Raw genomic sequence first — 12,109 nt, 5'->3', positions numbered from 1 at the left:
GAGGTCCTGCCCTTGGGGCACCCATGCTGGGCAGCCCCTGGAGCTGTGGCTTGTGCTGCTCTTTCCTTTCCTTCTCTTCATCCTCTTTCCACCTTGAGAGGCTCCTTGTTTCCCCTGAGCTGTGCCTGTGGGATCAGGGTGGCAGTGGCATTGCAGTGCCTTCCCTGCCCCTTTTCTGTTCAGGGGATTCTGCCTCACTCAAGGACACCTGGAAATGCCAGCATGGACCCAAGGGCACCTCTGGGGTTTCCTCAGTGTCAGGGATGAAGGGCAGTGGATGATGTGCTTTGTTTTGGGCTGACAGATTGCATTGCTGCATTTGAATGTGCAGTAATTCACTTTCTGCTGCCTCATCTGGAGAACAGCTCAGCAACCTGTTACCACAGAAACCCAGTGATGGCCTCTTGTCACTGTCTTTGGGCAAGGACACCCTTAAAGCTGCTTCTGGGCTTCCTGGAGATGTGTCCAAACCCTTGGGTGGAGATACAGCCCTGTGGGACCATAGCATGTCTGGATTTGCTTGCATTGTCCTCATCCCCCAAAGTCTGTGTGGTGTTTGAGCTGTTTTAAAGGTTTATTAAGAGTTTTTAGAGCAATGCAGGCATTTTCAGTGAAAAATGGGACTTTTCAGTGGCAATTTTACTGTATTTTTGACCTTGTAGTTGAACATGGATTACAGAAATAAGAGTCTCTAGCAGAAATAATATATTCAGTTTTACCAAATGTAATTCTCAAGGGAAGAATGTGTGTTGCCAAATGTATTTAATACACTAGGGAGACCTTGCTGTCCTTAAATGTGCTGTTTCTTGTGTTTTTCAGTTTCCTTATACACTTTTGACAAGACCAAGCAGTGCATTGGCACCATGACCATCGAGATTGACTTCCTGCAGAAGAAGAACATTGACTCCAACCCCTATGACACAGACAAGATGGCTGCAGAGTTCATCCAGCAGTTCAACAGCCAGGCCTTCTCTGTGGGCCAGCAGGTGAGCTGTGCTCTGGGGCCTTGAGGCTGCACTGGGCTGGAGCACCTCTGCAGGCTTGTGAGGGACCTTCTGAGGGTGCCAGGAGCTCTGCAAAGGCTGGGTGAGGGGAAGGAACTGTTCTTTGGGTGAAGGGATGCCTCAGGTTTCAGCTTTTCTATTTCCCAGGGTCTGTGCTGCTTTAGTGGGTGGGTCTGGGCTTCACATGAGGGGATGGTGAGCTCTGTGCACAGAGCAGGGAGACAAAACAATTCCTGCTCCAGCTGGGACCAAGGACAAATGACCCAAATCTCAGCCCAAGAGCAGAAACAATGTGGGCTGGAGAGAGAAAAACAAGAAAGATGGGACTTGGTGGGCTAAAGCTGCAATTGGACAATTAACTGCAATATGCAAATGGAGCAGAACTCATAAAAGTGAGAGACCCTGTGACCAGTGGGGCATTTTGGTTCATCTTGGGTACAGTCCTGGCTGGGCTCTTGTGCTGCCCAGGGTGGATCCATTGAGGCCTCCTAATAAATCCCTGCTTTATCCTTTAGCTCTGTCCAGTCTCTGTGCTAGGGCAACCTGCACAAGGCAGCAGAAGGAATGTCTTTATGAACAGTAAAACCATTGGGACTTCCACTGAGAGCATGGGCAGAGGGGTTTAGAATCTGCCCTGTCCTAAATCTGTGAGGAAAATCCCAGGGCTTGGGAGAGTTTGGGTCTCTCTGGGTTGTGGCCTGGTTGGATGTGAGCAAGGCAACTCCTGGAATATTTTAGGAAGTCACTTTTGCCTTCTTCTGTATAAGATCAAGACAAACACCAGGTTTAATTCATTCTCAGTGGCACCTCCTAAGTGCAGTGCATTTTATTATTCTGGAAGTGTCCCAGGCCAGGTTGGACAGGGCTTGGAGCAGCCTGGTGTGGTGGAAGGTGTCCCTGCTATGGCAGGGGGGGCACTGGATGAGCTTTAGGGTCCTTTCCAGCCTGAACTATTCTGGGATTCCATGATTTATTGCTGCTCTAGGGACTTAAGCAGAGAAACAGGGATGAAACATTTTCCTTGGGGACCTTGGAAAGCTGATGTCCCTGTAATTGAGCCTGCAGGGGTCTGCAGCAGATGGGCTTCAGCCCCTGCACAGCCCTGTGTGATAGCCTCTGCTGTGCCTTGTTCTCAAAACAGGTCAAGGTTGGTCTCTCATAGCATTTACACCTTGCAGGGTCTGACTCTTAAGCCAGTTGGAAATACAAACTCAAGGAAAGGGAGGTAAGGCTGCAAACCCAGCCTGGTTTTCTGTGGGATGGACCCTACTTCTCATTGCATTCATTCTGTCTCTCATTAGCACTGTTCCTGAAGTGTCCTTGTCAAGCTGAAATGCAAAAGATCTGAAAGGTTTGAGCTAAATTGTTCTCCATGACTAGCACCAATTATTGAAGTGAGAGGAAAATGTCATCAGATTGTACAGAACACTGAGCTGGGGAGAAAGGAGGGGGAAATAGGTGATTTCTAGGAAGGAGAATTTTTGAGTTTCTCCAGCTGACTTCCTGCTCTGCAACTTTAGGTCTGTTACTCTGATATGGGGGCAGGGAAAGCACATGGTCAGCACTCCAGAGCTTTACAGGGAAAAAACTCCAGGGGAGCTGCTGGGTGGTTAACTCAGTCTTCAGGCCTCTCTCCCTTCTCAGTAGTCTTGTCAGAATCCTTTTTAGCTTTTTTTTCATGAGATGTGTTTTCCCTTTCCACAGCTGGTGTTCAGCTTTAATGACAAGCTGTTTGGGCTGTTGGTGAAGGACATGGAAGCCATGGACCCCAGCATTCTCAAAGGGGAGTCTGGAACAAGCAAAAAGCAGAAGGTGGGCTCCCAGGAACTCCTGTGCATTCCTTGGGGACTGCAGAGCTGCAAGTCCTACCAGGTGGTCATGCCACCAAGGGCAGTTGAGGTGCCTGCCTTTGGAGAAGTCACACATCTGCCTCATCTGTGTGTCAGAGGAGACAGAGAGCCTTGTGTGCAGTTCAGTGCAGCCTCCACTGAGCTGCAGAGCTGGGGAGGATGCAGGAATGGCCTTTTGGTCTTTAAGTACTGATTCATGGAAACAGCCTCTCTTGAGTCTTTTTGTCTTCCAGATATGTCCAGTTTTGATTTTTTCCTACTGTAGAAAGGACAGGATTTTATTTTCTCCTTTCCTTGCTAGATCTTGCTGAAATAAAATAGTTGGGTTTGAACTAAACCAGTGACTTTTAAAAGCCAGGTGGTTGTACCTGGTGAGCTTCTCCATTCAATGGTGTTTGTTTTAGAGGAGGGGTTGGTTTTTATTCTTCCCAGGAAATGGAGATTTTGCTGCTTTTTCCTGCCTTCTGAGATGTGCTTGAAGATACCTGGAGCACTCTGAAGCTGAGTCTAATGACAATTAATGTAATTATTTCTTTCCCTTCCCTCTGCAGATTGAGGTTGGTTTGGTTCTTGGAAACAGTCAAGTTGCCTTTGAGAAAGCTGAGAACTCCTCTCTCAATCTGATTGGTGAGTTCCTGCACCCACAGAGGAATAATGCTTGAGGTCTGCTGCTTTTCAGGCCTAGGAGACCTCATTGCCTCCAGGTTGTTGTTTGTCCTCACTCCTAGGCTGAGATTAGCAAGGCCAAATGGACCAGTAGATCCAGAGACAGCAGCTGTTTGAAATATTTTAACTCTTCAAACATCAGAGAATGATGTTTTCAGGGACAGAAACAAGCCAACAGCTTTCCCATTAAATTTAATGAAAGGAGAAGGGATTAGGAAATGGAGAGCTTTTTAAAATGTGTGGTCAAAATGTGAAAGTCCTGCTCTTTGGAAGGCCAAGGGAGCTGCAGAACAGCACTGGGGGTTTTGTGGAACTGCCTCCAGGAGTTTATTCACACAACTGGGAGCTGTGATTTAAGCAGACAGTTTCTAAAACCTCAACAAAACAAATCCCTGTGTACAATATCACACTTGACCATCAAAGAAATTTGGGAATAATTGGTGTGTCCTCCACACATTCCTTTAGAGAGAAACTGCTGTAGGGGTTGGGCTGGGTCTGGGGTGTTCCATAGAGGCACCAGTTGGAGTGATGGGCCCTGGAGAGGGCAGGGAGGCCCTTCCCTGCAGTGGCTCTGTGTGCCCTGGGGCTGAGGGGGTTTCCTGGGGACCAGGGACACCTGCTCTGCCCTTGGCTGTCCCACTGGTATGAGGTGGGTGACTCTTTCCAAGCTTCAGCTGCAGATCCCTCCCTGGCTGTGATTCAAGGCCGAACACACACTTCTATTTTAATTTTTTCTTGTTTTTCTTCCCTGTTTTGTTCATTCCTCCCAGAATCCATGAGCTAGGGACACTCCTCCTTTTGCTGCTGCTGTTGCACAGATCAGGAGTGGCAGGTGCAGGCTGCTGGGAGGGGGCTCAGGGAGCCATGAGGTTTATTTTTGCAGCAGGCTGCAAAGCACAGCTCTGCTTGGCTGGAAGTGCTCAGTGCTGTGAGTACTTGTTACAGGAATAAACCCTCTGAGGGGAGCAGCCACTGAGGAAAGGAGAATTCAGCTCATCCAGCTCTGCAGGAGTTGTGGCAGTTGTTGATGCTGCCCTGAAGGGCCATATTTGGGGCTGGGACTTTGTGTCCTGCAGCTGCTTTCTGTGCCACAGTCCCTGCAGGCAGTGGGAGGGTGTGAGGCTGTTGTGTAACCACACCTTGCACCTCTGCAGAGTTTGGGCTGAGCACTCAGCCTGTGCTGAAACCCTCACTTCCTGCATTTGTGGGGACCCTCGTGGCAGGAGGGAGTGATGAATCTGACTCCATGTTCTCAGAAGGCTGATTTATTCTTTTATGATACTATATTATATTAAAGAATACTAAAGAATACAGAAAGGATACTTACTGAAGGCTGAAAAGATAATAATGAAAACTTGGGACTCTCTTCAGAATCTGGACAGAGCTTGGCCCTGATTAGCCAAAGAGCCAAAACAACTCCCAGCAGAATGCAATGGAACAATCACCTGTGGGTGAACAATCTCCAAACACATTCCACAGGAGCACAACACAGGAGAAGCAAATCAGATCATTATTGTTTCCCTTTTTCTCTGAGGCTTCTCAGCTTCCCAGGAGAAAAATCCTGGGTGAAGGGATTTTTCAGAAAATATGAATGTGACACTAACACAGCTCTGTGGGCTGTAGATGGCTGTAATTAAGCATCCTAAGGAGGATACAGCTGTTAATAGCACCAAATGGAGCCTGCAGGGGCAGGGCAGTGAGTTCCCACCTGTGACTGTGGGGTCACACCTGCTCAGGTTTCACTCTGCTGCTGGGGGCAGTGTGGAATAACCCTGTTCCCTGAGGGGTGTTTCAGCAGGGGGTTGTACCTGCTGAATATTCAGAGCTGTGTAATGCCCTGGCATCTCCCTCTTGGCACGTGTGGAGAGCTGCTGCAGGGGGACAGGGACCCTTCCCCAGGATTCTGTTTCTTTGTCTTCAGACAAGACAAAAGAGCTTCTTGTGCCTCAATTTACTTCTGTCAAATTGGTACTTCATTTAATCTCCCCATTGATCTGAGGCAGAGCTGCTTAATGTGCTTTGTTGGTCTCTGGGGAATTGTAAAGTTCTGAATAATTAAATTGTGAGAGAGGAGATGAAAGTGAAGTGAGTGTCACTGAGCTCTGCCTTCAGTAAAGGGCCTGCATTATTTCAATAGAGAAGAATTGTAATAATTTTTTTAAAAGCCAATTCTTTTTGTTCTGTTTAGCATAAAATTGTGTTATGAAACCATTGGAAGAGGTTTTAATCCAATCTGCAAGAATTTTACTGTGCTGAGGTGCAGCCAGAAGGGGGGAGTGTAGGCCAAGCTCTGTGGGAGCAGGAACAGCCCTGGCTGAGGGGTCTGACCTAAAAGCTGGAGTGCAGCACTGGGATAATAAACACAGGGGAATTGTGGATTGGTGCTCCCTGCAGGGCTGTAGGTGCTCTGTGTCCCAAGTGCTGTCCCTGGCATCTGACCCAGAGGCACGATCCTGTTTGTTTGTTTTGCTGCCCTTGGAATTGAAATATTGATTCCAGATGTGTTTAGACCAGGATTAAAGAGTCTGGTTGAGCTCACACAGAGCTGCTGTTTGCTGTACTTCCTGGACTCTTGCTGCTCATTCATTATCTGGCTGAACTTGAAATACCTCTTAGAAGAGCTTGTGGAACAGAGCAGCAAAATGCACACTGGGTGTTTGCTAGGATGGGATATTGGGAAGGAATTGTTCCCTGGGAGGGTGGGGAGCCCCTGGCACAGGGTGCCCAGAGCAGCTGTGGGTGTCCCTGGATCCCTGGCAGTGTCCAAGGCCAGGCTGGATGGGACTTGGAGCCACCTGGGGCAGTGGAAGGTGTCCCTGCCCATGGCAGGGGTGGCACTGGATGGGTTTAAAGTCCCTTTCAACCCAAAGCCCCCTGTGACTCTGTGATCTCTGTGTTTCTGTGAGGTTCTAGGGTGGGAATGGCCCCCACTGGGAAAACCATTAAGGGCCAACCCTTAAAGCACTGTGCAAGTCTGAGGAAACATCCCATTCTGCAGTAATTAAGGATAATTGGCAGACTCTTTGCCTTTTCCCTGGATTATCAGATTTCTGTGTGTTTCCCTGGTAGCTGAGGGTGCTGAAAGCCATGTGCAAGGTTGATCTGACTGATAAAAGTGTCAGTGCTTGAATCAACCTAGGGTGAGACTACATGGGTTTGCCAGCATCCTTCCAGGAGCATTTGTGCCTTTTTCTGCTTCCTGAGCACTCTGAGTACTCCCAAGCTCCTGTGCAGAGGGGTGGGGAGCTCTGTGGGGCTGTGATGCCAGTGGCTGAGCAGCAGCAGGGAAAGGAGGTGGCTAAAGGGCTGCAGACCTGTGCTCAGGGGTCTGGAGTGCCTCTGGAAGAGGTTGGGAACCAAACAATGAACTGTGGTGGTGTGCCAGGCCTGGCCTTGGTTCTGAGTTGTAAAGGAATTGTTCTGTGTACCTTTGCTGCAAATTGCTCCAGTATCTGGGGACTGAGTGGTGAGTGTGCTGCTCCTTTCCAAGGAATTCTGGAGAAGGTTTGGAGAGGTGCAGATCTTAGAGAACCTGAGATCTGTACAGAAAAAAATCAACAGAAACTGTAATAAAGCATTAAATGAGAGAAAAGGGTGATACACTGGGAATGGCCAGCCTGTCTTGTCTAAGGGCAGTCCTGCCTCATGATCCTCCTGGAGTTCATTACAGCAATCAGAGGGCTCTGGCAGCAGGGCTGATTGTCAGAGCTCCTCCAGCAAAGTTCTTTGTCAAAGTTTCTTAAGAAAGAATCAAAACACAGATCTGTGGGAGAGAAGGTCCTTGCATGAGTCAGTGAGTGATGAAAGGGAAGGAGGAAATAGCTGATGTCAGTGGAGTTCAGTGGGAATCTCTGCTGGGCCTTTGCTGCTCATTGTAATTATTGAATAAGCTGGGGAAAGGCTGGAGCAAGGAGGTGCCCAGGCTGGCTCTGAGCTCAGGGACTGAGGCAGGAAGTGGCAGGGGAGATTCAGAACAGAGAACTGTAAATGATGTGTGGAAGAGCTCTCCTGACCTGGGTAAAACTGGTGGCTGTAGAGGGCCCAGATCCCAGGCAGGATTATTGTATTTGCAGGGACCCCTGTGGCAGGGAGGAATGGTGAATCTGACTCCATGTGCTCAGGAGTCAGAAGAAGGCTAAATTAGAAGGCTAATTTATTACTTTATGATACTATATTATAGCAAAGAATACTATGCTATCCTAAAGAATACAGACAGGACACTTACAGATGCTAAAAAGATAATAATGAAAACTCGTGACTCTCTCCAGAGTCCTGACACAGTTTGGCCCCAGTTGGCCAATGAATCCAATGGAACAATCACCTGTGGGTGAACAATCTCCAAACACATTTCCACATGAGCACAACACAGGAGAAGCAAATGAGATAAGAATTGTTTTCATTTTCTCTGAGGCTTCTCAGTTTCGCAGGAGAAAAATCCTGGGCAAAGGGATTTTTCCAGAGAATGTGAATGCCACAGCAGGATCAAGGGAATGGATGCTGCACCCATCTTGCAGTGTGTTGCTGTTGTTAGAGCTGTAAACTTGGCTGCTAAGAATGATCACATATTGTTCTGGAGGGATATGAACAAAGCAGAGCATCCATCGTTGTGTACCTGTACTGAAGGTACAGCCAAGCAGCATCTGCAGGTCCATTTGCCTGTCAGAGGGTGTGGGAGGAAGAGAGAAGGCAGAGAGGAACAGGGTTCCAGTGTGGAGCTGCTGGGCACTGGGAAAGGCAGGACTGAGGAGGATGCAGACAAACCTGCTGTCATCCCAGCTGGAACAGGGTGGACACTGGTTCTGGCAGCAGCCACGTGGGCTGGGTGCTGAGGTTCTGTGGCTCCAGGGGCACCTGGGTGAATCTGTGGCAGAGAAATCTACTGTGGATTCTTCAATACATAGGAACCTGGCTGGAGAAACCCCTGATCTGAGCAGTTGGGAGGCTGGGGATCATTTCCAGCTGGGTCTCTGGTGTGCTTGTCACAGTGTGTCCTCCTGGGCAATGTTTGAAATTGAGCACAGAGTTTGTGGGATGGGGTCTGACGTGCAGAGCTGTTCTGGTGTCTGTTCCTGTGTGTTTGAAACCATCTCTTGGCTTTTGCAGGTAAATCAAAGACCAAGGAGAACAGGCAGTCAATCATCAACCCTGACTGGAATTTTGAGAAAATGGGCATTGGAGGCCTGGATAAAGAATTCTCAGATATTTTCCGAAGAGCTTTTGCTTCTCGAGTTTTCCCACCTGAGATTGTGGAGCAAATGGGTGAGTATAACCTGGAAAAGATTACAGTGAATGTAACCTTTGCAGGTATAACCTGGAAAAGATTACACTGAATGTAACCTTTGCAGGTATAACCTGGAAAAGATTACAGTGAATGTAAACTTTGCAGGTATAACCTGGAAAAGATTACACTGAATGTAACCTTTGCAGGTATAACCTGGAAAAGATTACACTGAATGTAACCTTTGCAGGTATAACCTGGCAAAGTGTGGCTGGGGCACAGGCTGCAGGCTGTCCCCTGCCCTTGTGCTGCTGTAACACAGCAGTTTCTGAGGGATCCAACAGAGCCTCTTCTTCCTCTGGTGCTCCCAAATGTATTTTGGACTCTTGTTTCTTGGCTGGGGAAGGGGGACAAACCCAGCACAAACACTCAGCCCTGCACATGGAATGTCTGAAGGAATGAGACATGTGGTTTAACTGGATTCTGTTCTGGTGGAACTGAGACTGGGGCTCTGAGCAGCCTGGTCTGGGGGAAGGTGTCCCTGCCCATGGCAGGGGGTTGGAATCAGATGGGCTTTAAGGTCTCTTCCAACCCAAAGCATCCCATGGTTCTGTGAAACCTTCCCTCTTTGGATGCTTCCTTTATCCATGGCAGTGACACTGCTCCTGTTCCTGACTGCCTGGCCATGATCTGTCCATGCAGCTCAGAGGAAATGTTGTTTTGCTGCTCCTGCCATAATCTCTTTTACCTCCCAGCTCTCCTGGCAGCTGCACCATGAGCCCTGTTCTCCTCAGCCTGAGCCCAGTAATCCCAGCATGGGCTGTGAGCTCTGCTGCTCAGGTTTGAAGTGCTGGCAGGATGCACAGGCCATGGCACGTCCTGGAGTCTGGGAAATAAAAGCACAGATTCTAAATATAACTTCTCTTTTTGGGTCAAGGGAAGGAAAGGCAATCCCAGTACTTGGTAAACATCTGCTGGCAGGCAGATAAATGGTGCAGGGTTTAATTTTTAGTAAGCAGTGTGCAGCTGCAGGTGTCTGGTTCTGTCACAGAACGTGGCTGGGGATGTTCTGGCTGCTCCTTGTTCTGGGAATATAATCTGTGTGGGCTCCTATTTGAACTTGGAATCCATAGCTGTATCATTTCTGTGTATGTTTATGTTTCTGATCCACCTTCCCTCTCCCCATAAATGAAGCCATCAAGATTTTGATTACAAACCAGATTTCCATCAGGAGCTACATCCTGTTTGTGTGGGGGTGTGTGAAGCTTCCAGTGCCTGTGGAATTGATGCAAAATAAACTTCCCTGGGATGTGCCTTCAGTCTTGTCCTGGGGATTTGGGCACGTATGGAGGAGCTATGGAGAAACCCCAGGGCTGGGCCAGCCAGTGCCTGACTCTCTCTCTCTCTCTCTCTCCTGCCTTTTGATTCCTCTTGATGTGAGAGCTGAGGCCTTTGGGGGATGCTCTTGGGTCTCGTGGGTTTTGTGGCTGTGGGCAAGATACAACTTCTCTGCTCCTGCTTGAGAACATAAAATGCTTAGATTTGTTAAATATTTAACTGCTCTGCAGAGAGAGGAAATAAGAGAAATGGTGCTGGCTGTGGAAAGAGCAGCTTTTACCCAGAGGCACTGGTGGCCAGCTCAGCACTGTTGCTGACAGCCAGCCTCCCGTACTTGAAATATTTTTACCTTTTGAAGCAGCTATTGTGTGTATTCATAAAGTCTTCCCATGGAGCCAGGCTGGGAGAGCTGGGGCTGTTCAGCCTGGAGAAGAGAAGACTCCAGGAAGATCTTAGAGCCCCTTCCAGTGCCTAAAGGGGGCCTGTTAAACAGAAGGGAAGGATTTTTTACATGGACAAGAATGGAAGTGGTTTTAAACTAGCAGAGGAGAGATTTGGGTTAGATATTGGGCAGGAATTGTTCCCTGGCAGGGTGGGCAGGCCCTGGCACAGGGTGCCCAGAGCAGCTGGGGCTGCCCTGGATCCCTGGCAGTGCCCAAGGCCAGGCTGGACACTGGGGCTGGAGCAGCCTGGGACAGTGGAAGGTGTCCCTGCCATGGCAGGGGTGGCACTGGGTGGGCTTTGAGATTCCTCCCAACCCAACCCATTCTGGGATTCTCTGATTCTGTGGCTGCAGTACTGAGCCCTTGGCTGGGACCACATGTGAAGGTAAAAGGTACAAGATAATTGGTGTTGTTAAATAAAGGAAGACAAAGATTCTGTGAAGGACCACTGGTATTTGGATTACTCTGGGCAATGAATTAAAGGTGTGCCCCATTAAATTACATTAAGTACAAATATTCTTACTGTGCATGTTTACACCCAGACTGCACAAAGAGACTTTTTTCAGGGAAGAAGTTGGACTGGGAGCAGAGCTCCCGAGCTCTGATTAACCCCAGGGCTAAAGAGCTTATCTGAAATTTGAAAAAACAAAAACTTTCTGACATTCATTTTCTTTGCCTTAGTTATAACTTGCTCTTAACTATATTTCAGATCTGAAATGTCAGTGTGACAGCTGTTCACCTTTGTGAATAATTTATTGGGAAAGGAAAAGATGGAATTTGCTTGCTCCCTGGTGCTGCAGTGCTCACCCAGTTGTGTTCTTTGCCCAGTGCTCCCAGACTGCAGCTTCCACGCCAAATGCAATAAATATTTCTGTCCAGAACTACACAGAGGCTCTATAGACCCTTCCAGCTTTACTTGCAATTTGTGTGTGGTTTATCTAACTTTCAAGGAATGTTCTGGGTTTGGAGCACATAAATCAATGTTAGTTAACCATATCATCCAAGGGGGAAGGACTGCTCTGCTGGTACAAGCCTTGGTTTATCCAAGAGCAGAAATGTTAGATCAGCCCCAGCTGGGCACCAGCCCTGGCCTGGAAGGGGCAGTTTGCTTTTCCCATCTCTGGATGTCCCAGCCCTGCTCTGGTGGCTTTGGGCTTGCATGGCTCTGTAGGGAGCTCACACAGTTGGCAGCAAAAAATGCTATTAATAAAGACAGCTTATAGGGTCAATATTCAGCTAGATCAGCTCCCTGGTTGTGTGATGTGACAGAATCCCAGAATGGTTTGGGTGGGAAGGGACCTCAAAGCTCACCCAGTGCCACCCCTGCCATGGCAGGGACACCTCCCACTGTCCCAGGCTGCTCCAGCCCCAGTGTCCAGCCTGGCCTTGGGCACTGCCAGGGATCCAGGGGCAGCCCCAGCTGCTCTGGGCACCCTGTGCCAGGCCTGCCCACCCTGCCAGGGAAGATTGACTGGTGCTTGACTCCTGATAATGCTGTGGCTGCCAAATGGAATTAAATCCTTACCTGGATGAGGTTTGAGGAAGATGTCTGGAAACATTTTGGTGCCTCACTTGTAGGAATGACACTTC

At 48.6% G+C, this 12,109-nt stretch overlaps 1 protein-coding gene across 3 annotated transcripts in view; it reads left to right on the top strand.

The window, feature by feature from the left end:
* NSF (N-ethylmaleimide sensitive factor, vesicle fusing ATPase) overlaps positions 1–12,109 on the top strand; it is a 77,428-nt gene that overhangs the window by 27,074 nt on the left and 38,245 nt on the right. For all 3 annotated transcript variants that reach the window (XM_084222280.1, XM_084222281.1, XM_084222279.1), the window contains exons 5-8: positions 820–986; positions 2,709–2,816; positions 3,406–3,481; positions 8,624–8,779. In XM_084222280.1, coding sequence (XP_084078406.1) covers positions 820–986; positions 2,709–2,816; positions 3,406–3,481; positions 8,624–8,779 — 507 coding nt within the window. The remainder of the gene's footprint in view (positions 1–819; positions 987–2,708; positions 2,817–3,405; positions 3,482–8,623; positions 8,780–12,109) is intronic.

This window comes from Fringilla coelebs, assembly GCF_963513975.1.
Source record: "Fringilla coelebs genome assembly, chromosome: 27".
Classification (NCBI taxonomy): domain Eukaryota; kingdom Metazoa; phylum Chordata; class Aves; order Passeriformes; family Fringillidae; genus Fringilla; species Fringilla coelebs.
Note: the sequence above shows the minus strand (reverse complement) of the source record. Positions and strands in the feature narration are given on the sequence as shown.